Below are 27,020 nucleotides of genomic sequence, written 5' to 3' on the forward strand. Positions count from 1 at the left end.
ATATGGGGCCTCTACTCATTCAGTTGTGCCATCTCCTAGAAGTCCATGGTATGCTGAAACCCATACATTATCTGCAGATCTCTGAATTAACATTTGTATAGTCTTTCTCTTCCTTTCATATTATCAAGATTTGACAAATTGATGATTTGGTATTCCGTAACCAATTGCACCTTGTTATTGCAAACTGCAGTTATAGACAGCCTACATTTTCAGGATATCGACAGGCAGGTGCTATGATGTTTGCAAACAAATGTGAGTGTACACATGCAAATAGATGCACAAACAGAACAAAATCTTTTACATCAGTGGCACTGTATGGATAGCTGAAGATCTGTTTCCATCACTCTTTGTTTGTAACCCTGTTGTAACCAAGAGTCTGTTCTACTGATGCTGATTTCTTTGTATGGAAAAAACAGTGACAAAGGAATTCTTCCATGTATACAGCCTTGGGCATTGTAAAGAAGTTCTCTTTCATCTGTGTCCTCCTGCAAGCCAGTAATTGCAGAACACAGGCAATTTCCCAGAACACCTTTTCCCAAAACTCTCCATGGAGATGGGCTGATTCTGATGTTTTCCATTTCAGAATTGTTGGCCGTCGGGGAAAACTGCAGCCAGGTTCCATAGCATGCAAAAAGCAGGGTTGTGACCTACAAGGGCATGCATTTACCTTTAAGGATGGGTGGGCGGTTAAATGTTTGACTGGGTTTGGAATATTTGTACCAGCTTTTTCCTTTGTAGTAAGGAAGAAGCTGGCCCACACTGGGGCAGGGAGGGGGGGCTTGCTAACAGCTTCCCCTCCACGTTGGCCCATGTTTGAACACACTCTGCGTTGGGTGGTACGGAGCCTTTGCCAGTGTTTCCTCGGTTGCAAAGAGAGCATGTTAAGTGCGGTGTGCTTCCCTTTTCTGATCCCCCACAGACACGTCTTCTGCATCCGAAGATGAAGGGTCGCTCAGGCGCCAGGCTGCTCTATCTGCTGCATTGCATCAGAGCTTACAGAATGCTGAGTCATGGATCAACCGATCTATTCAGGGGTCATCCACATCTTCATCAGCATCTTCTACACTATCCCATGGAGAAGGCAAAGGGACCAGTGGGTCACTAGCCGATGTATTTGCCAATACTCGAATAGGTAGGAGCTGGGGTGCGGACAGCAAAACCAAGGGCTTCACGTCTTCTTTTTGTGTCAAAAGTTTAGAAATCTCCCAGTGTCAAAGGCCAAACGGTTTAAAAAAATCTGCCCACTATAAATAGAGGCCTACCCAATGGGTGAGGGAAGGCTAGCCTGTTGGCCTAGAGAAAGGATCCCAGTGACATCAGAAGTCATGAAAGATGTGCACAGTAACCTGGCACTTTCCGTTATGCACATGGGTGTTGTTTTATGCTTGTGGCTGCTATTTACACTAAGTGTTCTCACTGCTGGGTGAGCAAAAAGATTGCTGTAGCCTACATGTCCTGTGTTGTGTTGCAGATGTCTATCCCTTATCCAGCCAAAAAGATCACCCTGCTTCTTTTAAATTTATCCAACAAGGCTGTGCTACAGCCTTCCGCATAACGGCCTAACTTGTGGGGATGGGGAAAGCTTTTCAAAAGCTTCACTCCCTTGTTACCTGCAAGATATTTTACTCATCATAGGTGACTATGTGAGTGGCTATTTTAAAAAAAAAAATTTTTTTTTGCTTTATCCCACCTGACTGGTAGACCAGGAATTACATCCCCAGCCCCCAAACACCCAATTTTAAAGCATATTTAACCCCTGAACCATTTTCCCAGCTACGTGTACACATTTGTTGGGGGATTTCAAGATCTGGATACCCCAGGCTCAGTTTTTTGATGCTCTGAGGTGCTCCTTGCTGCTGGTGCTGCTGTATGAATTTTTTGTAGGGTTTGTTTGGCTCCACTGTATGTGTTTTCTTGTTAATGTGTTCCAAAGGATATCGCTGCATCCCAGGCGGATTGCTGTGTCTCAATGTGCTCTCTGCTTTGGCTTAATTGGTTTCAGGCAAGCAATGTGTAGCTGTTTGGTGTCTCTTAATTGCTTCTTTTTATTTCTTTTAACCTGTATGTTGCTGATGTCTTTGTCTCTTACTGGGATGCAACTCATTTTCTAAAATGGAAAACTTGGGAGATTTACCTGTTTGAAATTCCATCAGCATAAATAATGCTTTCTTCAGATGGAAGATACTCTCATTAAAGCAATGGTGAAATATGGTCCCAAATTGGAACAGCCAGCTATTTGGTTGCTGAATAGCTAATGTCAAATTGGTGCTATAAAATACAGCTCTTTCTTGTAAGTGCAATCTTGGGAATATGAAGCACAGTTAACTTAGGAGCAACGTTTCTACTGCTACTGTTACATTTTCAACACAGAGGTAGACACATATAAACATACGGCTACCTCGATAAGTTTTGAGCATTTAAAAACATAGCCACAGATATACTCAGCACAGTAGATCTGAAGTTTATTTATCTCAGGCTTAAGAGCTCAAGGCAAGAAGCCACTTCACAAGGATAGGATTGAAATCAACCAAAGAATCGGCACTTTGTCAACATTTAATACACCTAAGTTGGGTTTGATATAGGCCCGTATCTAAAATCTATTAATGTTGCATGGATTTTTGAGGCCTTACTCTCACGCAACTCTAGCACAGGGTGCTTGTATGAAAAAGCTTTGTTTTATGCCAAGTTTCATTTATTTAAGAGTACTTAGCAGCCCAATTCAGCATGGATCAACCCAGACTGAATTCTGTGCCCGGCTGCCTCACCAAAGGCTGACCTGATCAGACCTTGGGCATTTATTGAGGATTTTCCCTGTGGCCACCACAGAGTGAGAACAAGCCCTTGGACAAAACCGAAGTATGTGCTATTACTGATCAGATGAGCCCTCAAGAGTGTGTCTAGCATATACTTCGAAATGCACACTAAATCCTATCCTGCCTTCTGTTCCGAGGGAGGTATTTCTGTTTTGTACATTTTGGTACAATGATGGAAAGGACACCAGTTCCCTTACCCAAACTGCAGTACACCATAAAGCATTTCTGCTTAAGAAGTCAGGGAACAGCTCAGCAGGATACTTTTAATTAATATGGTATTCTTCTGAATGGCTGTACATTTACCTAATGATGACATTGGTGTGCACAAAACTCACTGAACACATGCAGTACATTGCAAACTTTCAATCTGTGTGTTTTACAATATTGCGTGGATGTAAGCAAACTTGTATGCTGAGTTTTTCCACATCAGTTATGTTAACTGAATGTGCTGCCTGCAGAAATTAAATACTTGACTGCTAACCTTTATTAAATCTGTTGTGATAACTCTGTCCCTGAAATGCTCTCCCAGTAGCCTATTTTTTTGGGGGGGGGATATAAAACTATTCAATTATATATATTCTCACATCAGAGAAATGCAACTTGTTGAATTATGAACCACTTAGCTGCTTAAAACACACAATTACATAGCAGTTCAGCAGAGGATAGAGAAGATTGGACACAGTGGCCTGGTTCATACATTATGCCAAGCCAAACTGCAGCAGAGCACAAGGAAGCATGTAGGCTCCAAGGGAGGAGATTGTGGTTGCTTTATTTCTCACTGTTTGTTCTGCTGTGCTGTGTTGAACTAAGAATGGCTTGATTTAGCATGTTCATCCAAACCCAGGCTTGTGTTTTAATTCTCTCCAGGCTAACTACACCCTAAAACCAATGTTTGTCCTACAGTATTTGGCCCAAGGTTTGTCTGGGAGAGCTAAACTGTGAACGACATGTTTGGACAACATGCTAAGCCCAGGCCATGGTTTTAGTGTGGTGTAGCTGCAGAACAACCAGGGAAGAGCAAAGTGACTCCAATTTCCTCTCTGGGAGCTCACACATGTGCACTAAGCTATGGTTTGGCTCAGCCTGACATGCAAATTAGGCTGCAGTATCTCATTAAAGAGCATTGCAGTTAATTAGACCAGATTTCAGCCTGCAGTGCCACTATTTCTGTTGTGATACAGAAATGTATTCAAGATCTGGAAGTTTGCATAAGGGATCAGGAAGGGGCTTAGTCTTGCACTCAGTGTACTATGGAGACAACATGGTCAGCTAGCTGGGTAATCTTTTCTGTTGGCAAAATGGCAAACAAAAAAATTGAAAAATCAGGAGGCCTTTTCTGAGACTCTAGGAAGTTCTGTTGAAGATTACATGGTCAAAACTCTCCTGTTCTTATCCTTTGTCCAATTTTTACTTAAGAGGAGATACTTAAGAGGAGATATGGGGCAATGGTGATATGTACCATAACATTTTTGCTGCCCTTGTACGAGTTAGTCTAGTTAACCTTTGGAAATGGGCAGTGCAATATGTGGCCTAGAGAAACAGGGGTGTGAAATAGCCCGTGGCACTGTAATGAAAATGGAAAGTAGAATCAATCTTGCTGTTCAGTCAGGTGCCTTTGCATCAGACCAAGGAAAGGTGGGTAAATGTGATATCGCATCTTAGGCCACCTGGTTGCAAAACGATAATATGAATCTCAATTGTTTTTTTCTTGATCCTCCTTCTAGAAAATTTCTCAGTTCCCCCGGATGTTACTGCAACTACCTCCACACCTGCTTCCTCTGCCCGCCCATCTGCTATTGACCTCCCTCCATCAGGAATAGTGAAGGGCATGCACAAAGCATCCAACCGGTCTAGCCTTATGGACACAGCCGATGGTACATCTGCAAATCCAGACTATGGGATAAAGCCAATAGGGCACCAGTAACATGGTTTTATTTCTACAGCTCACCAGTGCAGCATTGCAGAATGCATGTTATCCATCTTAAAGGTCTACCATGTCAGCCATTAGTAGGCACCTGCCTCACACAGCAACAAATTTTTCTGTTTGCTTTCTTGTGAAATTTTGAGAACAATGGGGCCCTGAGACCCAGGTTGGGCAATTGCATCTTGGGGAGAAAGGCAGCTGATTAAGTTTCAGCTGTTGGCATTAAGCACTTATGTCCAATACCCAAATGGTAGTTTGTTTGTTTTTGTGTGTTTCTTTTAGAAAAGAAGCCTGTGCTTCTTAACTTCTTACCCTGCACGTTCATAATTCGTGTGAAAGAAGCAAAGGTGTGAATACTCTTTGCTCTTCCAGATCAGGAGCTGCCGGTTCCTACCTAAGCTTTTGAGCAAAAGTGCCAGCCTTTAACACCAGCATTTCCTCCAGCTTTTAATTGTCAGTGTATTCTGCTTTGCATTGCAGAAACAACTGAGGTGGGCAGGAACAACTGAGACCCTCTCAAGTTTGATTCATGTAGGGGCAAAGAACATGTACTGCAGGGTGGAAAAGTGGAAGCAGCCAGCAGGCTAGATCCCCAAGTCCTCCACAAGCTGCAGGCCACTTTGACAGGTAGGTGGGGTCACCCACCTGTCAGATCACCTTGTCCCGCTCACCTGTCCAAGTCACATGATGTCAGGCGAGCCAGCTTCAAAGGAAGAATCCTTTGAATGCAATAACCAAAATTGCCTTGATATAGAACGGTTCTTGCACCCTTGCCACCTGGAAGAGAGCAAAGACGCTATGTGCCCTTTCCGCTAGTAGCAAAGTGAGAAGCTGAGCGTAGCTCCAACCTCAGAATATCTCCACTGCTGCAGCAAGGCCCAGCCTCTTGATGTATGAGTAAGGGAAGGCAGTTGCTCTTTGAACTTTCATCCTGTCTCCAGCCCCTGCTGTTAACCCAAACAGTTTTGTGGGCTTCCGGAAAGCTCCCCTTTTCCTGCTCACTATTTGGTGTTGTTTCTGTAGTCCACCACTGTGAAAAGTGTGGCAGATCCCAAATGGCTCATACAGTCGGAAGAGGAAACAGGTAGCCTCTCTGACATGAGTGTGTGGTTCCTAGAGAGTGCAGTTTCTTAAGGGCTCCTATTGTTGTTCTAAGCAGATACCACCGCTGATGCATTTCCTCAGCATAGCTGGAGATCAGTGATTGTGGGTATCTCATTAGGAGCTTCGGTTCTTTTGCTGTGCCTTGTAATCTAAAGAAGAGCGATAACTCAATGCACGCAGAGAATCAGGAAACTGCTTTTCTTGTTAAATACCAAACACTGGATTCAGGAGTTAACCCCTGAGCACTACGGATTAGGAAAGGAGAGCAGGGAGTTCTGGTGAGGAAATTGCAATTTTATTTTGTGTGTGCGTTGAAAAGTACAGAATGTGTTTTACAAAGGAATGAGAGCCCTGCATTGGGTATTTGAGAGGCATTGGGCGTTAAAGTAAAGTGAATCTTAGGAGTCTTAGAACAACAGACCCTCTCCTTGGTCCCAAATTTGATCGTTCTGTGGTTCTGTATAGTCCCCACAGTCATTTGATTAGAGCTTTCAGATTACACAACCTGGCTGTAAAATGAGCTCTTTGGTTGTACAGTGTCAGGTGCTGAAGCAGAAGCAAAAATAGCTTTTTAAACTCCTTTCGCCAGCACCTAGCCACCTACAGGTGGTCTTGTTTTGCCACACCAGATCTATGTTTGTCACAGCACTGCTCTATTCATTTCCCCTTGTTCCTTTCTTTAAAGATGTGAATTCTCAACTAAGTAATTCGCACCTTGCAGAGAGAGAGGAAAAATGCATGAACTAACTGATCTGCATTACTGACAGTTTGCATTGAACTGTTTTGGTCAGAGAACGCTGTTGTTGTTCTTATGCAGAATTTCCAGGGCCTCAGCTGTGTTGCCCTGAGATTTAACTCCTAAAGCCAGCGTCTCCTTAACCTTGGAGAAGAGGCTTCGCTCTCATTTGTTGGTAGTACTATTTTCAGCATAAAGCAGCCAATGAGTGGTAAAGTAGAACCTGCACTTCTAAAATGCCTGCTGCGCTGGAGTTTGTTATATACAGGTAGAAAAGCACCCAACTGCGGTGACTAGAATAACCTTGAGGATAAACTGCTGCCTTGATTTGAGTCTGTGAGAAAATCTTTGCCTAGTCTCGGGAGTTCCCATAGTGCCCTCTGGTGGTCAAGTCCTAAAAGGGTGCTAGAAATACCATTTCAATCCAGCATGCACAATTTGTGACCCACCAAGCCAAACATATCCCATTAGTCAAGAATTGTGATCTCAGAGGTGCCCGACTCTGTTTCTGCAATCCAAGGAAGGAATGGGAAGTTTGTCTAGGCCTTTGCAGCTTGCCATATACGGCCTGGTCTTGAGAGATGAAAAACATACATAGACAGTGTTGTGCAAATGCTGAAAACAGCTTTGAAAAGGAAATAAATGGCCCTTTTATTAGCAGCCGTACCTTCCAGATAACCTTCTGGATAGTCCGTGTTCCCATGTTTTACATCAGGCTTTGATCACTGCAATTTCTGCTCATGTATATTGTAATTTGCTGCATCAGAAAGGGAATGGTTTGGGTAGCTCTTTATACAGAGTGGCAGTTGCCCACAAGTGACCTAGCCCTTGATAAACTGAATTAATTTCCCACACTGCAGGTGTCCCTGTAAGTAGCAGAGTCTCAACAAAAATCCAACAGCTGCTCAATACTCTGAAGCGACCCAAGCGGCCACCTCTGAAGGAGTTTTTTGTGGATGATTTTGAAGAAATTGTTGAAGGTATTTGGATATGCCAATGGGCTGGTTGCAATGCGCAGAAAACTTTGCGTGTCTTGTTCTTTTGCTTGGTTTTGCTTTTCTTCTTTCGATGCCTGTTAAGCTCCAGTAGTTAAGGGGGAATCATCTTCCTTCTATCTGTGCCTGCCTTCTATGAGGTTTCCAGATCAATATGGATTAGAAAACAAATGTGCTGTTGTATCTTAGCCTCTTACATAGAAAAGCTCATGAGTTCCATCTAGATCCTCCTGGTCGTTTGCTTTTTCTGTAACTGCACAAGGGGAACCTCATGCACAACCTTCCAAGCCCCACATCGTCAGGGGTTGTGGGGCCGGAGGCAAACAGTGGGTGGAACAGCATATTGGAGAGTCTTTGTACACTAGATTCTTGCACACACACACACACACACACACACACACACTCCAGATACATAATGGCATCATCACAATTGAAGGACCTATTCAGACAGGCAGAATCACTCCAGGGTGCAGAGCACAGATAGCGAGGGCTGTTGCTTGGGAAGAACTGGATAGGGGCACCTGGAGGTCACATTCAGCCCATAGGCCGGAAAGTTCCCCTCCTCTGGAGTAGGCAGAGAGCTACTCTGTCAAGCCCACAGGTTTTCTTAAAGAGAAAAAGGGGGAAAGATGAGCTCTTCTTGCTTAAAACAGGGTGCACCAGCTTCTCCCAACTTCTTGCTTCTTGTAGTCCAACAGGAGTAGGGCAGCTCCTCTCATCCCAGATTGTTGGCTGTGTCGACAGGAACTCGTGCAAATTGTTGGGGTCCAACAACATTCCAGAGTTGGGGAAGTCTGGGAATACTGGGAATATACCATGCCATCATTGGGTATATATGCCAAATCAGTCTTTTTTACTGCAAGAGGGATGGGAGAGCAACACTTGGCATAGCATGTGTCCCCCCCCCATTTGTTTCGTTGTCTCTTCTTCCTCCCCTCCCACACCCCTCCCCTTTTCAAATCAGGTGGTCACACTTGACACTTTGTGAGAAATGCTGGTGCCCAAGAAAAAAAGAATGGAATTGGGCCGCAGGGTAGCTCAAGCCTTAAATATGAGTACGGAGAAACCTGGGTTATTGCTGCTTCATTTATGCATCTTTAACTTCCACTCCGAAATTCTGTGCGGCGTGTGTAGCTCCCACTGAGAGACAGATGGCAAATAGTAAATTTGGATTATTCCTCTGAGAGCTGGCCCCAGAGATTTTGTGGCCCACACAGCTGCGTTGTGTGATCCGGGAGCTGTGCTCAGACTTCCTCATCAACACTGCAAGTGAGGTGCACCTCTCAGATTGCGTGCTGCTCTCCTGGTGGCCCCAGAGGGGCTATTTACCCAAACAACTCCTTGGTGTTCCATGGTACATTTTTGCGCTAGTGCTGACTCTGCTGGTCTTAAACAGCTGTATAGCAACTCCAGTATACGGCATTATCTATGAATATACTACCTAGGCACTGTCACAGGGGCAAGTTGCTTTTGACTATCTCAACCTAATTTCCCTCTCCTGGATTTAAATACCACCCTCCTTTTTTTAAGCCACAAATTTTCTCCTCCTGTAAATGGCTCTGCTCAGTTGACATTTTTTGTTCTCTTCGTCTGCTCTCTCTTTTGACCTGCTGCTCTTTACGTCTTGATTAACCTTTATCAAGTTACCACTTCAACTTTTCAAAACTCCATATACAAATCCTTGCTGGACCGCACCTTCCTGCTCTTTCTGCTACCTGTTATCTCTGCCCTACTCTGTCTTTGGTGCCTTTTATTAAAGTCAAACTTAATCTTAGTTTGTTCATATTTGTCTTGGCTGACTGGCTGAGATTTTAGACTTTCTGCTCACTTCTGTGTTGCGTATTGTACCTAGCACACAGATTGATGCTACGTAATTGTATAGTAGCAGCGGCAGTAATAGTAGGTTCTTGCCAAATGCAATCGAGTTAACACCTTCAGTTTCTGTGTTTGGAAATAATACAGTTTTCCTGTCTCCTACTGGGCGGTATCTATCCTTAGCAACAAATACGTTCAAATTGCTTCGACCTTTTAAAAGTGGATTTTGAAACAGCGATTTCCAAAATGGGGAAGAAAGGGGAAATCCTTTGCACCATGAATGCAGGGAGCTATAGACTTTGTTTAGCACCATTTAGTCCTCCATACACAGCTTGCTCCTTTCCTCAGGGGATTTAACACTTGATCTGGTGGTGTTTTCTTTGCAGTTCCACAGCCAGACCCAAATCAGCCCAAGCCAGAGGGACGTCAGATGACGCCTGTGAAGGGAGAACCCCTGGGAGTAGTTTGCAACTGGCCTCCTGCTTTAGAAGCCGCTTTGCAACGCTGGGGGACAACGCAGGCCAAATGCCCTTGTTTGACAGCCCTGGATGTTACTGGGAAGCCAGTCTACACACTGACATATGGTGAGAATCTTTATAGAGTCTTGTTAGCATATACACTTTACCATAGCGGGCTTTTTAAGGCATGTGGGTCTTTGTGGTGTGCCTGCCTTAACTTGGCACATAAGCTGTTTGATTAGAAAAGCAGCACTTTGGCAATCCTGTGTTGATTCTGCACTGGCTAAGATACAGGATACAGATATTTTCCAGCAATAATAATAGACGTGTGTCGTGGGGGTGGGGAGATGCTGCACCTGCCACTGCCTGCCTGATGTGTAGCCTCATTGCTTTCTCTCTGCGTTCCAGGCAAGCTGTGGAGCAGAAGTCTGAAGCTGGCCTATACGCTGTTGAATAAACTGGGCACCAAAAATGAGCCTGTCTTGAAGCCTGGAGACAGAGTAAGAAGCCTTAACAAACGGTTTATAGCTCCCTTTCTGAAAAATGAACGGGGGTGGCGCATGAATGTATGTGCCTCTTCCCCTTTAAATGTTAAAAAAAAAATACTTCTTTAAAAAATTGCAGCACATGAGTTAATTTTGCAGTCATCTAATGAACATTCTTTGAGTTAAACAGCCTGTTTTGTGCTTTGCAGTGTAATGGTCCAAGCTTGACTGCTGTCCGTCCTACCTTCTCTAACTTAATGATTTCTGTGAATCGCAGGTAGCCCTTGTTTATCCCAACAATGATCCTGTCATGTTCATGGTGGCGTTCTATGGCTGTTTGCTAGCTGAAGTCATCCCAGTGCCGATAGAGGTACCTCTAACCCGAAAGGTAACGTTGATGGAACTTAGAGGAGTGATAGGCTGTGGGATGAGAACCAAGTCAGGCTGTCGGCCTTGGATACATTTAGACTTTGCGGCTTCCAGTTCTAGAGAGCCTGCCTTTCACAGCTGTTGCACATCCAGGCTGATATTTCGAAATGCTGGTGTTCTGTCATGCCACCCTCTTCTGTCGACCACATGGTAAAAGAGATTGAAGTATCTCACCTCTCCCTCGGTCAGTACCCTGGGCCTTATTCTCACCAGGGCTCAGCAACTGCATTTTAGAGAACGTTATTTAAACAGCAACAATGGGGAGCTTCTTTTGTTATTTTGCAGTTATTTTGCACTGATTTCTATGGCACCGTGCTACTCCATAGGAATTGCGGTTTGCTCCCTTGCTGAAAAGCCAAATATTTCATTGCTTTTTAAAAAATAAATAAATCTTGAAATGCATTTCGGTAGTTGAAATGCAGGCAGTTTCCGAGCTACTGCTAACTACAGAGATCAGAACTATAAGACACTATATCCGTTCCAGAGGGGAAAGTGAGTATAAGGCAAAAAGATGGTAGCATTTTGAATTCGCTTCCCCAAACAGATATGTGTATTAACAAGTTCTGACATTGTTTTTCAAGACTTTTCGGGCATAGTTTTGTATCAGTGCCTATCGGAGGTAGCTTGAGAAGCAGCCCTGATTGAGATCAGTTTCAGTGTAGATTTTCTGGCCAGCTTGTGTCCTGAGGACTGCTGAGAATAGGCCCTGGTGTTCTCGCAGAGTCCGTGTGTCACGTAAAGGTCACCTCTACCCTTACCATAATTGGAATAACACGCCATGCTAAGGTATTAAGAGTGTCTTTCAAGAGATGGCTTGGCAAAGAGCATGGTGTGAGAAATGGTAATGAGGTGGTAACCTATCCTGGTAATGCTATGGGTCTCCTAGGGGCATCTCTTTGATTTGTGGTCTCAATATGACAACTGCCGTAACAACCCGCATATGAAAACGGATTCTCTCCCAGCCCCCGCACTGACTCCATACGCTCAGTAAACCAGCTTGTCCATTTCAGTGCTTTCTTCCCTCGCTTCTGTTGTGCTGCAGGGGATTCTCTGATCATCTGCTCATTCCAGCTCGTTCTAGCCTAGTAAATTTCCCTTCTGTAGTTAAGGGATACTGGGATTGGAAGAGGAGGGGTAGCTTCTTACCAATATGCTGTTTATATTATTATTATTATTATTATTATTATTATTATTATTATTATTATTATTGTATGTGATTTCTGTTTGGCCTTTTTTTGTATGGAAATGCCATGTGTTCAGTCCATTTTTTTAACAAATCAAGTTAACAAATAAAGACAAATAGCTTTATTTTAACAAATAAAGTTTGAGTGCAATATGGATTTTGATATGCATTGGTACCTCCGGTTACATACGCTTCAGGTTACAGACTCCACTAACCCAGAAATAGTACCTCGGGTTAAGAACTTTGCTTCAGGATGAGAACAGAAATCGCACAGCAGCGGGAGGCCCCATTAGCTAAAGTGGTGCTTCAGGTTAAGAACAGACCTCCAGAACGAATTAAGTTCTTAACACGAGGTACCACTGTGTAGCCTGCTATCCTCTTGGGGTAGTTTTTTTTAAAAAATCTGTTGAATGTCGGGGCAAATAGGAAGGAGTGCAGGCCTGGCAATGTTCTGTAGCAAGTCCTGCAGGTTATCCAGCCGGGTATTTCAGAAACTCCCGCTGTCTGGACCATTTAGGAACCTGTCCCACTGATGATTTCAAACTGTGACTATGAGCTCATCTACAGACATCCCTTCTTTTCGCTTCTCATGTGGTAGTCTTGGCAGTCTAATGCTTCCCCTTCCCCCTGTGGCTGGAGGAGAAAAGATCTGTTTGAGATTGTGTGGGCAACAGTTTGGCTACATTTCAGAACCTAGTGGTGAAGGGATTGGAGAACTGGACTTCAGGACCCTGCAAGTAAAATATAAGCAGGCAGAGGGCCTTCTCAGTAGTGGAACGCCCTCCCTTCAGATGTCAAGGAGATAAAGAATTACACAACTTTTAGAAAACATCTAAAGGCAGCCCTCTATTGTGGGGTTTTTAATGCTTGGTGTTTTTAGATATGCTGTAAGCTGCCCAGAGTGGCTCAGGAAACCCAGCCAGATGGGCGGGGTATAAATAATAAAAATATTATTATTAACATGAATTATGCTTGTTTCGTTTCTGCTGGTTGCGGAATTCAGCTTTTCTTGGAGCAGAAATTTCTCTCTTTAGCACAGAGTTAAGCACAACTCTGGCTATAACCTGGGTCAGCCTTCAACCAACCTGTTGCCCTCCAGCTGTGGTGACTAAAGCTAACAGGAGTTGTAGTCCAAAAATTGTAGTCTAGAGGGCACCAGGTTGGGGAAGGCTGACTTTTCCCTGGAACGCTGTTTCCCAAGTTTCAAGTTACTTTCGTTCATGGACTTTTCAGCACAGGATGAATGCCGTGCCTTCCACATTCGTTGTTGCCACCCATCTTATTTCAGATCATCACCACTCCCTGTGTTTTTCCATTGTGTGCAATGCCTGCTTCCCCTTGGTGGTTGTCAATTGAGTTTCAAACCACTGATGGATGACTCTGAATGTCTGTAGTTCCCTCAGCGTTGTCCATAATGTTACCATCCAGTTACCAAACCATTACCGATGTTTAGGAGTTTGGTAAGGCTAAAGCTGGCTTCTCTTTTTTGCCCCAATCTGCAAATCACAGTGATTCCCTTTTCCCTCCCACAGGATGCTGGTGGCCAGCAAATTGGCTTTCTTCTAGGCAGCTGTGGCATTGCTTTGGCTCTCACTACTGAGGTTTGCTTAAAGGGTCTCCCCAAAACGCAGAATGGAGAAATTGTGCAGTTCAAAGGTTAGTTGTTGATTTTATATGGAACGATCATTGTGGGTGGCATTTTATCAATCAGGAAATGACAGGGGTGCATGTGCACTTGTGACAAGTCATAAATGTCGAACATGACATTCCTATTTTGCAGCAGACTAACTTGTAACTTGTAACTTGTATGGGACGCGGGTGGCCCTGTGGGTTAAACCACAGAGCCTAGGACTCGCCGATCAGAAGGTCGGCGGTTCGAATCCCCGCGACGGGGTGAGCTCCCGTTGCTCGGTCCCTGCTCCTGCCAACCTAACATTTTGAAAGCATGTCACAGTGCAAGTAGATAAATAGGTACCGCTCTGGTGGGAAGGTAAACGGCGTTTCCGTGCACTGCTCTGGTTCGCCAGAAGCGGCTTAGTCATGCTGGCCACATGACCCAGAAGCTCCCTCGGCCAATAAAGCGAGATGAGCGCCGCAACCCCAGAGTTGGTCACGACTGGACCTAATGGTCAGGGGTCCCTTTACCTTTTAACTTGTTCATAAATTAAGGTTCCCTGGCTGTAGTTATTGACTATGTAAATGATAAAGCAAGCCCTCAATTATCCATCAGCCCAGGTTGGCAGAAGCAGGGCTTGCAGCCAGTTTTTAGAAGAACCAAGCAACTCCACCCCTATCTCTACTGCCTGAGATATTTGGGGTTACTAGTAACTGGAATGGGGGCTGCTTTCGTGAAAGGCATGTGCTCTGCTACTGAGCCACAGCCCCTGATGCTTTTTACAATGGGAATGGGTTGCTAGGAGCACACTGCAACATTACTTCATGGTCATTGCTGGTTTACAGGGCAATCCAATTCTGCTGTTGAATGACGAAGCTGTAAATGGCTTGAGTGTTACATACTTAAGCATTTCTGCACCCACTAATCATGGCCTCTGTGTGGTTACGTATGAAAAGCACACATTTTCTTGTTTTGCCGTGATGATGCATTTGGGGAAGCTACCAGCGCAGAACAGCTTCAGTACATGTAATTGTGGACCAAATAATTCATGCATGATCTTAATTTTCGTACATGGAAATCTTCTCTATGTCAGAATAATATTCTGAATGAAGCGGCTTTAACTTTCTGCCTCTTTACATGTCTCTTTATGATCCCCACCAGCCTAAACCCAGATAAACTTTTCATAAGGATTAGAAACCTTGTATTTCTGGGGTGGCGGGAAGGTGGGGAAGAAAACTTGTTTAAGGGCTTTGTGAGGCTTGCAGCATTGCAGCAGGTTCCTCTGGGGGAGCCAGATTGCATTATTTGCAATGTGAATGCATCAAAAAATAATTGCAACCTAGAAGTCACTTTTTTTACCTTTCGGTTTTAGGTTGGCCTAGGCTCAAGTGGGTTGTAACAGATTCCAAGTACCTCTCTAAGTCACCAAAGGACTGGCAGCCCAACATTTCAAACGCGGGGACTGAGCCAGCTTACATTGAGGTATGTAGCAAGCAAAAATTAACAAAACGGCATATGCTGCCTTGTAATATATTTAGGGTGTTTCAATTGTCTGTGTGCCTTGCTGCCAAAACCTCATGTCCTCCTAATGTGCCCTTTCTCTCCAGAAGTTGTGGTTTAAGCATCTTTGTGAACTGGCACAATTATAAATTGAGGACGAAATTTACGTGGAAGTTCTTCTTCCAGTGCCCTTTGTTGTTCTCGAACAGATCTTTTTTTACAGAAAAAAGCTTTGGCCATAAGAGTTTGTGATGGGGTGGGTGATCTGTAGTCTTCCAGACATTGGACTACATTTCCCATCATCCCTGAGTATTGGCCATGCTAGCTGGGGTTAATGGGAGTTGGAGTCCCAGCTACTTCTTTAGGGCCACAGGTTCCCTATCCCTGGTTTATGGGAATACTTTGGGAGTTCTAAACCTTGTTTCAAATGGTTTGTTCCCTTTGTTGGTGAGTCTGTTCACACTTTATTGAGAGAGAGAGAGAGAGAGAGAGAGAGAGAGAGAGAGAGAGAGGGAGAGAGAACAGGAATAGCATAGGTAGAGCAGGGCTTTTCAAACTTGGGTCTTTAGCTGTTTTCTAGATTACAGTTCCCATCATCCCTGACCACTGGTCCTGCTAACTAGGGACGATGGGAATTGTAGTCCAAAAACAGCTGGAGACCCAAGTTTGGGAAACCCTGGCAACAAATTCAGGATTGTAATTTTTTTCCTCATTCTACTCAATTTTGCTCGCTTATCCATATTCTGCCTTGCATGCAAACACACATGCATATACACGGGAAAGAGTAAAGGGCTCTCTGCCTTCAGCTTTATGAATGGTTAAGGCAAATACAACAGCACTTTGATCCCTGAATTGTTGATATTTGTGCGCTTTTCTCAGTACAAGACCAGCAAGGAGGGGAGTGTGATGGGTGTGACCGTGTCACGAATTGCTATGCTGGCTCACTGCCAGGCTTTGTCTCAGGCCTGCAACTACTCTGAAGGTGAGTGCTGTCCTGCCTGGCTGCGTTATGAGCACAGGGAATGATGTCCTAGTGGACAGCTCTCTCCAGAGAACTGTGAACCCAGCCCAGTGCTAGTCTTTAGGAGTTATGCGCTACACCCATTAAATCAAAGTGATTGTTTACAAACGGTGCACCAGTTCACACTGCCAAACGCTTCAGTGTGATCTAGGTTTCATTGCCCAGCCACACTGAGAGAGACTTGTATGTACGTCTCGTAAGCTAATGGTGTTATTTCATATTGAGATAGCCGCTATCTCCTGTATACAGTCATACCTCTTGTTACGTTCGGTTCGAGTTACGTCTTTTCAGGTTGTGTCCCGCGGCAACCCAGAAGTACTGGAAAGGGTTACTTCCGGGTTTCACCACTCACGCATGCGCAGACGCTCAAAATAATGTCACGCGCATGCGCAGAAGCGGCGAATCGTGGCACGCGCAGACGCGGGTTGCGTTCTGCTCATGTTGCGAATGGGGCTCCGGAACAGATCCTGTTTGTAACCAGAGGTACCACCGTATATAGTTTGGTTCACTGATGTGTTTCTCTGTACAAAATCATATGGTTCCTTAAATTTTAATCATTGTATTAAAGCATTTATGTGCCACTCTGCATTGAATATTCTAGGCCATTTTACAACAATATACCCACATATATCAGCTGGTAGAACATGGGACCCTTAATCTCGGGGTCGTGGGTTTGCGTCTCACATTGGGCAAAAGATTCCTGCATTGCAGGGGGTTGAACTAGATGGCCCTTATGATCCCTTCCAAATCTACAATTCTTTGATTCTATGAAATTATTGCAAGGAGCAGCTTGACTTTGTAAACTGATCCCTATTAGCTTTTACATGCAAAAGGAGAAGGATGTTGCCATTTATTTTTATTTTTAAAAATTCAGTAACATTCCTTTCACCAGGCATTTTCTTAGCTTCCCTAAATGCTCAGTACACATCATCAGTGGCTTTTCTTCAGCTTTCGTCTGAATACCACTTGTTTGGAAAACACAAGCGGGGAGAGTGTTGTTGTGCTCAGGTCTTACTTCCAGGCTTTCTGCAGTCTTCTGGTTTGCCACTGTGAGAACAGGATCCTGGAATAGATGGGCCTTCATATAAACCAAAACAGAGCATTCATAGCAGTTTATTTACAGGCATCTTAATCTGCCCTGATGGACTATTGAAGCAGCCAATACCAATCATCACTGCAATAAAATAGAATAAAACAATTAAAATAGCATTCCATCTCCTCCCCCCCCCCCCGCCCTGCTTAGCAATACAGATCTGTTTAAGTGTGTGCGAAGAAAGTTCTGTTGGTACATTTCTTGTTAGAGAAATGCTTGGCATTATCAACGAAGGAGATTTATTTTCCTGTTAAGAAGCTTGTTGCAAGCATCTGAGGGGAGAGATTTTGGTTTTTCATGGCAAGTCTGAGAAGTGGCCAGTACAATATGATTATTCATGGAACCCTGGAGTAGACCTTGTGTTTGTTTAGCAGAATAGAAAGTTGCACCTCGGGAAGCAAAATTTCAGACAAGTTAAGTGTTAACATTTCTGTTGCAGGTGAAACCATAGTGAACGTCCTGGATTTCAAGAAAGACGCAGGCTTGTGGCATAGCATGCTAACGGTGAGTCAGCATTTTAAGGGGATGATCTGCAGAAACTTTACTGTGACTTCTTTTCGTAGGCTACAGAGGCATGCGGTTATTGGACTAGGGGGACTAGTCTAGCCCCCTAAATGCTCCCCCTGGAACCTCCTTCCCAAAGCCTGGGAAGCTTCTGCCTGGCTTAGGGAGGGAAGCGTGATCCTCTTGCCCACAACATCACCCTCACCCTTGCAAGCTGGCGCCTCTATCCCTAACTGTTCCCCTATGAAAAATTTCATCGTGCGCCACAGCTCAGCTTAGTCTTAAAGATGGAAGGACCACTGAAGAATGGTATGACTGCAGTCTCACTGTGGAATGTGAAGTGTAGCATGTCAGCATTATTTTAAAATCCTGTGAATTAGAGTTATTGGATTGGATTCATTGTGGTTATAGAGGAAACGCTTTTTCACGTGCATGGAAACCACACATTTTTGCCAGTGGTTTGTTTTTATTTGATTTGCATCTGGGTTATTCCCTGTGTGTGCATGTGTAAAACCGGCTCTCTTTCTGTCTTTCAGAGTGTAATGAACAAGCTGCACACCGTCAGTGTGCCCTACTCAGTGATGAAAACCTGCCCTCTTTCCTGGGTACAGAGGGTTCACACTCACAAAGGTGGGCATTGAAAGGCCGTTGCACAGCTGACTTGTCATGAAATTCTACTCGATATGATCCAGATTAGGATTCCCCAAATGTAGACAAGAGGCAATTGTATTTCATCCAGCAAAGTTTTACTGCTACTGAATGCAAATGAGCATAATGGTCACAAATCCAATACATTCAGGATTGGCACTGTCCATAAGAAATCCAGTTGCAGCAGTCTTAATTTAAACTTACACTAAGACTAAACCTTAACATTAAGCATACTATGTGCAGAACATCACACCAGAAGGAAAAGAGAGAGAAAGAGAAACCCAGACTCCTTTTGCCCTATTATTATAGTCAGCATGATCTTGACAGAAAAAGATAACAGAACCAGTTTAAGCCAGCTGTAGTCAGCTTCTCTGAAGGAATAACCCAACATCACAAACCTTTCTTTCACACAGAAAAGCTACTCTTGAATTAAATAGAATAGGAAAGATTTCTACACATCCGCTCAATACTTTCTGTACCAAGATATGCAAACTGACACTCTCCCCATTTATTAGGTGCAGGAAGTATTGATATGCAAAACACCTATAGAAAAACATATCTGGCCCCTATCTGGTCTCCAGTCCTGTTCCCAAGCCCATGGAGCTGAATGGGGCACAGAGAAGCTGCTAAAGGGATGTGTGACTCTTGATTGTTACTGGGAACATAGCCTTAGGCTACATGGTTCTGCTACTTTCTCATTGGAGATCTTGGAGAGCTGGTATCTTCTCACCCTGTAGTCTTAGCATTTGTTTACCAAAGTGATTTACCGCCTAAGTCTGCCTAGAGTTTTGTCCTTCAGATCTCTGAGAATATCCCTGTGGCTTTTTTTATATATATATAAGATATTTATTAAGATTTTTTAAAGTATTACAATAAAAATGAAAAAAGTAACAAAAATACAAAATAAAAATAGTTGAAAACACACAAAGTTTCCATTGCTTATTTTCCTTTAGCTTGTTTCCCGGACCTCCTCATACCTCCCTTTTTTGTATTCCACTTCAAATTGTTGGTTCAGCAAATCCTTACCATTAAATTTTTACCTATTTATATCCCTTTTTTCACATTCTCTTAAAGCATTACAGCTGGAAATCACTTAATTTCTATCCAACCTCATTCTAACATTCATTAATTTTACGATATTTCTGTAGATAGTCTTTAAATTTCTTCCAATCTTCTTCCACCGACTCTTCTCCCTGCAAGCTTGACTGGGGTCATGTACCACCTGTATATCATCTTCATAATATTTTCTCTTAAGGCATTACATGCCGTAAACTTCATACCTGTGGTCCATAACTGTTCCCAGTCAGCAAACATGATGTCATGTCCAACGTCTTGTGCCCATTTAATCATAGCAGATTTCACCGTTTCATCCTGAGTATTCCATTTCAACAGCAAGTTATACATCTTTGACAAAATCTTAGTTTTGGGTTCTAACAGTTCTGTTTCTAATTTTGATTTTTCCACTTGGAAGCCAATTTTCTTGTCCAAATTATATGCCTCCATTATCTGACAATAATGAAGCCAATCTCGCACTTTGTTTTTTAGTTTCTCAAAACTCTGCAATTTCAGTCTATCTCCCTCTTGTTCCAGAATTTCCCAATATTTCGGCATCCCTGTGGCTTTTACTTAAAGGAGCAACAAGTAAGCCTCCACTTTGGTGCACTGACTTTCTCTAATTCTCTCGGTTGCAGCTAAGGTGGCTTTGGTGAAGTGTCGAGATTTGCACTGGGCCATGATGGCTCACCGGGACCAAAGAGATGTCAGCTTAAATTCCCTGCGGATGCTGATTGTAACAGATGGTGCTAACCCTTGTGAGTATCCACTTGGGCCTGTTTTCCTGCAGTAGTGCCTGCATATTTAGCAGGTTTTCCTCCAACAGTCTTCAGAATTGTGCTCAGTGAAGATAACTTACTCACATACTTGGCAGTAGAGCACTGAAAAGTGTGTGCACACATGGATGCAAGTAAGACGTATTTCCAAGTATGGGATTGCAGCCTAAGGCTGTATACACTTATTTGCCTGCATGCTCTAAGATCATTTATGGCATGGGCAGCCAGATGCAATACAATGGAAGTGAGTGGTCCACAGGGGGCAAAGCATTGGATAAAATCTTTGCCTCTTGAGGAAATGTAACTTAATCTTCTGATGAGCTATGCGAGAGGGGGCAATTCAGTAATTCTTGGTGCTGTGGTCTAAACCACAGAACTTCTTGGGCTTGCTGATCAGAAGGTTGGTGGTTCGAATCCCCGTGACGGGGTGAGTTCTCGTTCCTCTGTCTCAGCTCCTGCCAACCTAGCAGTTTGAAAGCACGCCAGTGCAAGTAGATAAATGGGTACCGCTGCAGCGGGAAGGTAAACAGCATTTCCGTGCGCACTGGTTTCCGTCACGGTGTTCCGTTGCACCAGAAGCGGTTTAGTCATGCTGGCCACATAACCCAGAAAACAGTCTGTGGACAAACGCTGGCTCCCTCAGCCTGAAAGTGAGATGAGCGCTGGAACCCCATAGTTGCCTCTGACTGGACTTAACCATTCAGGGGTCATAGAATCATAGAATCATAGAATCATAGAGTTGGAAGAGACCACAAGGGCCATCGAGTCCAACCCCCCTGCCAAGCAGGAAACACCATCAGAGCACTCCTGACATATGGTTGTCAAGCCTTTGCTTAAAGACCTCCAAAGAAGGAGACTCCACCACACTCCTTGGCAGCAAATTCCACTGTCGAACAGCCCTTTACATTTTACCTATATTTCATTGTACTCCAACACGAAATTGGTTATAACTATTTCTTCTGTATTTTCAAATTAGAAGAATAGAGAGCAAAGATTGTGTGTGTGTATGTATGTCAGTCAAGAGAACTTTCCCTGTACTGTTTGCATTTGTTGCAATTTATTTTGTAGAATAGAGGTAAATAAAAGGATTGCTTCTTTGTGTTTTTTGCAATCTTCATTGTATTTTTTGCAATATTGTTCAAATGATTACTGTCTTATAGAACAGTGAGTTGCCAAATATTCCAGAGCTGCTTTTATAAGAGGAATTGAATTGCAGTTTTAGTTTTGCCTAGATATTCTAGCTTGGTGCTGCCTTAAGTATGTGAGACAGGTAACAACACTGAAACCAAAACTCATAATAAAGAGTAAAGGTGTTCTGTATTTAACACCTTGCTAAATCATCTTAGATGCAGTAATTTGGAATGGCAGTAGTCAGATAAGGGTAACATTTGCTTTTGTCTGCTTCTAAGCATGTAATAACTTGAGTTATACTGGCAAAGTTAAAGAAATGGAATTAAAACACTTGGATATATTCTGGCAGACATGGTATTGGGGGTCTGCTTCAAGGCAACCTCTAGAGAAATGGCCAAAGACTTTGCAGAAGTCCTATGAGAATTGTATCTTTAAAAGAGGACAACAGCCATTTCTGTCCGCGGTGTGTGTGGGGGGGGAATCACCCCCTCCATTAACAGGCAGCACAGAGGAGGAGACCTGAGCATCTTTAAATTGCTCACAGGGGATGAGGCAAAGGGTCTTTGAAAGAAATGAGCAACAGGGTGCTTCTGCTCCTCTTGGGGGCTTAATTGAGTGTCTGGCCAGATGGTGTTGGCAAGCAGTACAATTTGAATGCAATTAGCACTTTTGGATCAGATGGAGGCAGAATGCACTGGGAAGATACGCCTTAATCTTCTGGGTGTGGTGGGGGAGCACTTAAACCTTGTAATTGTCTTCTTTCACAAATGTTTTCAGATTCACAAGGAGTCTGCACAGAGGTTCTAACAATCCTAGGGATTATTGTGAAGTGCTTTGTACAGTTAGAATTAACATCAGTTCCCGTAATTCCTTTTTAAGGTTTGGATGCTCAGAGAGCTTTGAAAGGAAGGTGGAGGTTCTTCTGGCCTTATAAATAGCACAATGTGGGCCTTGCAGTTTTATTATTATATGCTTTTATCCAGCCTTTTTGTGTACTTCATCTGCAGACAGGCCTCCCGCAAATTATAATATGCCTGGGGCTCCAGAACTATGTTACTGCACAGTAATTAAGTGAGGAAGTCTGATTTTTAGAAAGAGCCACTCTATTATAGCACTCAGACATGTCTGCAGTGCACTAAATCTTTAGGAAATGTTATTACATTTAGGCATCATATAAACTGTAGATATTATGGCTTTCCTAAAGCAGCCTTTGTGTTTCTGTTAGCAGGCCCTGTTCACAGTTTAAAATGATAATGATTGCCTTCCAGGGTCTGTGTCCTCTTGCGATGCTTTCCTAAGCTTGTTCCAGAGCCATGGGCTTAAACCGGAGGCAATATGTCCTTGCGCAACATCTCCTGAAGCAATGACTGTGGCAATTCGGAGGTAGGTGATGTCTAATTTTCCCAACTACCCTCTTGTGTGTTTTAAAGAGATGCCACCAATTTACAAATACTTCAAGCTCGTTTCTTATCTGGGGCATCTGAAACAAAAGTTGTAGTCAGTACATAGCTTCTTCACTGAGTAATTCATTGCTTCTGTTCTCACAGCAAGTGGCGGTAATATCTCTATGGCCATCCATCCATTTGGACATATTGGCCTTGGTGAAAACTCTGGAGGGGCATATATAGGTATCCCGGTTCTGATGGGGAACAAAGGCGACTAATTTAAATATTTTACTGTTTTCGTAATTAATTTATTACACGTTTCTCCACCCACCCAATTATTTGTTTTTAATGCTTGCCTTACACTGTGCCAGAAATAACAGAGCTTAACTATTTTAATATTAATAAAATAACTTTAAAAAAACCTCACAAGTTTTTTATTATTATTCTGCGCTGTGGGTTAAACCACAGAGCCTAGGACTTGCCGATCAGAAGGTCGGTGGTCCGAATCCCCGCGACGGGGTGAGCTCCCATTGGTCAGTCCCAGCTTCTGCCAACCTAGCAGTTCAAAAGCACAAAGTGCAAGTCGATAAATAGGTACCGCTCCGGCGGGAAGGTAAACGGCATTTCCGTGCGCTGCTCTGGTTCGCCAGAAGCGGCTTAGTCATGCTGGCCACATGACCCGGAAGCTGTCTGCGGACAAACGCCGGCTCCCTTGGCCAATAAAGCGAGATGAGTGCCGCAACCCCAGAGTCGGTCACGACTGGACCTAATGGTCAGGGGTCCCTTTACCTTTACCTATGATCTAACATATGTATTCTTTTTGTTCAAATATAAAAATACGCAAATCAGTTTCAGTTTTGATCCAAGAATATGATTTCATACTCTTGAGGCATTGCTGTGCAGTCTTTTTGGATTATTGATTTTTTTTTTTGTAGCTATTGGAAAGCAAACCTAATAATTCTAAATGGCATTTAAGGCTTTCTTTTTATCTGTTGATGAGAAGCACGAATTATGTCTATCTCTCATTGGGTTCATACAGAAATTTATTCACATCCAAATATATCAGGAGGTTGAGAATCCATTAGAACTAGGTTTCCACTCCGCTGAATGTACATGGACTCAGTGATCAACCATCTTTGGATAAAGTTCCTGGTTTGGTGTTGGGCAGACTTTAGTCTTATCAGATCTACTTAGGTTTTTTTTACCAGAACCCCAAGATCTAACAACCACAGCCATGTATACACACACACACACACACTCATACTCGGTTAACCCAAGGTGCTTTGTTTCACCCGCCTAATTTAAGGTGGAAAATATGCCTTTTCCTTGTCATATTGTGCTGTAGTATATTAATGCCTCTTGTATTCCTAGACCTGGTGTCCCTGGGGCACCCTTGCCTGGAAGAGCCATCTTATCGATGAATGGGTTGAGTTATAGTGTCATACGTGTGAACACAGAAGATAAGAACTCGGCTCTCACTGTGCAGGATGTTGGACATGTGATGCCAGGAGGTGAGGATCATGGTGGTGGAAGGGGAGAGTACATGGTCCTGCTCTGAAATGTTTCAAACTTTCTCTGTTTGGGCTCCTCCCTCTCTCATCTGTCACCTAACAATAGCTATCCTTCCAGGCTGCAGTGGAGGTTTGTTTGTTCCTCTTTCCCCTGAACTGTTTTCAAATCCAGCTGGCCGTTGTAAGAATTAAAAAGTAGCTTTAAGAATTGTTGTCTGGGTGTGTTTGTTTTCCTCTTCCCTCCTCCCCACTTTTTCCTCTCGTGTTGCGTCCTTTAGGTTTTAAATTTGTGGGAAGGGGCTGCCTTATTTTTACTGATAAGCACTGATTTTTACTGTAAGCACTTTGGGAGGTTCTTTGGCTGAAAATGCTTCAAATAAATATGGGAGTTGGGCAGCCATGTTGTCTGCCACAAAGGCTGCTTTGCTCCTGCAGTAGCCTCAGCTGCTATGTAATCCTTTGCTGTTGCACCCTTAAAATCCTCTGGGTACTGCTAACAGACCTTTTCATCTGATGGTTATTCAAATTGTTTGGGCTTATTCTGCCCACTCAAAAAGAAAATGGGTATTGTGTTCCTCTATTCCTTTTGCTTCTTAAGGCTCACATTACCTTTTAAAGCACACGCTTGGAAAGGTCTCAGTAGCACAATTTACTTTGTGGTAGCATTTACCTTAAGAATATCATAGAATCATAGAGTTGGAAGAGACCACAAGGGCCATCGAATCCAACCCCCTGCCAAGCAGGAAACACCATCAGAGCACTCCTGACATATGGTTGTCAAGCCTCTGCTTAAAGACCTCCAAAGAAGGAGACTCCACCACACTCCTTGGCAGCAAATTCCACTGTCGAACAGCTCTTACTGTCAGGAAGTTTTTCCTAATGTTTAGGTGGAATCTTCTTTCTTGTAGTTTGGATCCATTGCTCCGTGTCCGCTTCTCTGGAGCGGCAGAAAACAACCTTTCTCCCTCCTCTATGTGACATCCTTTTATATATTTGAACATGGCTATCATATCACCCCTTAACCTTCTCTTCTCCAGGCTAAACATGCCCAGCTCCCTTAGCCGTTCCTCATAAGGCATCGTTTCCAGGCCTTTGACCATTTTGGTTGCCCTCCTCTGGACACGTTCCAGTTTGTCAGTGTCCTTCTTGAACTGTGGTGTCCAGTGAGATTTTTATAATATTTATGTATTCCATCTTAGGGAAATTGCTGTCTGTGCCCATATCACCCCATGACATACCCGTGCATCTAATTTTCTGCAGTCCCCATCTCCCATCCCACCCTCTCCTGTGCTTAGAAATGAACTTGCAGCTGGTTAGAAACCAACAAAAATACATCGTAAAGGAGCTTTTACTGGGATAACTAATGATTGACATGCTGGAAGCACAAGCTGTGAAAGAAAGAAAAGTCCAGATTAGGCTTTGCCCATTAAAGTTAAGTGTTTGATAACCTGAACACCTTAAACAAGGAGACAGACAAAAATAGGACTGTAGCCGCTGTAAGCATAGCAGTTGCTTCTTAAAATGTGTACTTGGGTCAAAAGCCTGGTTCTGTTCCATTTCTTCTCTTATATTTCCATCAAAGGAGTTGATCTCTGAGACTGAACGGGAGGTTCCCTAATGGCATTTGATTTGTTCTAGGGATGATGTGCATAGTGAAGCCTGATGGACCTCCTCAGCTCTGCAAGACAGATGAGATTGGCGAAATCTGTGTTAGCTCCAGAACAGGAGGAATGATGTATTATGGGCTGACTGGAGTAACTAAAAGCACATTTGAGGTATGTAATTCTGCATTCTGACTTTAAATGGATCGTGCTCTGTTTTATTGAGTTAGCAGAGGGTTTGTTTGGGCTTTTCACAGCTTTTTGCTTTTTTTGAGATAGTGGATGGGAAAGGAAAAGGGAATCTTTCTGTGCTTAATTTTTATAATATTTATTAAGCATTCATATTGTGCTTGCAAGTACAGTAATACCTCTGCGAACGTCTGCCTCGTCTAGCGTCCACTTCGGTGAACGTCCGCTGCAAACCCGTAAGTACCGGAACAGGTTACTTCCGGGTTTGCTGCTTGCACATGCGCAGAAGCGCTAAATCGCGCTTCATGCATGCGCAGAAGCACAAACCGCTCCACACGCGTGCGCAGACGCGGCACTTTGCCCTGTGTCCTTTTTGGCTAGCGGCCCGGGCTCCGGAACGGATCCCAGTCACAAAACAAGGTACGACTGTACTAAAAACTCTTCTTTGCATATATTCTTAACAATCCCTATGGCGACCAGTAGGGTAGGTCAGTATGCTCCCCATATCACAGATTTGCAAGGAGTGGTGGAGCTTTGGCTGACAGAGTGGCTTTCCTTAAGCCACCCATGAGCTCATGGTTGAGGTGAGACTTCAACTGAGGACTTTCTGCGCTGAACATACGTTCTTAACAGCTGACTATACAAGCTTAATTAAACACTGTCTCAAATTTAGCACTATGTGGGAGTATCTGCATCAAAAGTTGAACCATCTACAATTAGCCACTGAAAGACTAAAAATCTGTTTTATTATTTGTACCCCGCCCATCTGGCTGGGTTTCCCCAGCCACTCTGAGCGGCTTCCAACAAAGATGAAAGATACACTAAAATGTCACATATTAAAAACTTCCCTGAACAGGGCTGCCTTCAGATGTCTTCTGAATGTCAGGTAGATGTTTATCGCTTTGACATCTGATGGGAGGGCATTCCACAGGGCGGGCGCCACTACCGAGAAGGCCCTCTGCTGGGTTCCCTGTAACTTGGCCTCTCGCAGTGAGGGAACCGCCAGAAAGCCCTCGGAGCTGGACCTCAGTGTCCGGGCAGAATGATGGGG

At 43.7% G+C, this 27,020-nt stretch overlaps 1 protein-coding gene across 4 annotated transcripts in view; it reads left to right on the forward strand.

Annotated features, from left to right (window-relative positions):
- Positions 1–27,020, forward strand: part of DIP2B (disco interacting protein 2 homolog B) — a 182,291-nt gene that overhangs the window by 127,766 nt on the left and 27,505 nt on the right. For 3 of the 4 annotated variants that reach the window (XM_053375102.1, XM_053375104.1, XM_053375103.1), the window contains 15 exons: positions 920–1,132; positions 4,538–4,687; positions 7,438–7,557; positions 9,774–9,971; positions 10,254–10,345; positions 10,608–10,718; positions 13,475–13,598; positions 14,930–15,039; positions 15,937–16,039; positions 17,611–17,675; positions 18,212–18,305; positions 20,015–20,134; positions 22,552–22,666; positions 24,040–24,179; positions 25,818–25,954. In XM_053375102.1, the coding sequence (XP_053231077.1) occupies positions 920–1,132; positions 4,538–4,687; positions 7,438–7,557; positions 9,774–9,971; positions 10,254–10,345; positions 10,608–10,718; positions 13,475–13,598; positions 14,930–15,039; positions 15,937–16,039; positions 17,611–17,675; positions 18,212–18,305; positions 20,015–20,134; positions 22,552–22,666; positions 24,040–24,179; positions 25,818–25,954 (1,892 nt within the window). The remainder of the gene's footprint in view (positions 1–919; positions 1,133–4,537; positions 4,688–7,437; positions 7,558–9,773; positions 9,972–10,253; positions 10,346–10,607; positions 10,719–13,474; positions 13,599–14,929; positions 15,040–15,936; positions 16,040–17,610; positions 17,676–18,211; positions 18,306–20,014; positions 20,135–22,551; positions 22,667–24,039; positions 24,180–25,817; positions 25,955–27,020) is intronic. The other variant, XM_053375105.1, reaches the window with a different exon arrangement.

The sequence above is a fragment of the Podarcis raffonei genome, chromosome 2 (genome assembly GCF_027172205.1).
Source record: "Podarcis raffonei isolate rPodRaf1 chromosome 2, rPodRaf1.pri, whole genome shotgun sequence".
Classification (NCBI taxonomy): Eukaryota; Metazoa; Chordata; class Lepidosauria; order Squamata; family Lacertidae; genus Podarcis; species Podarcis raffonei.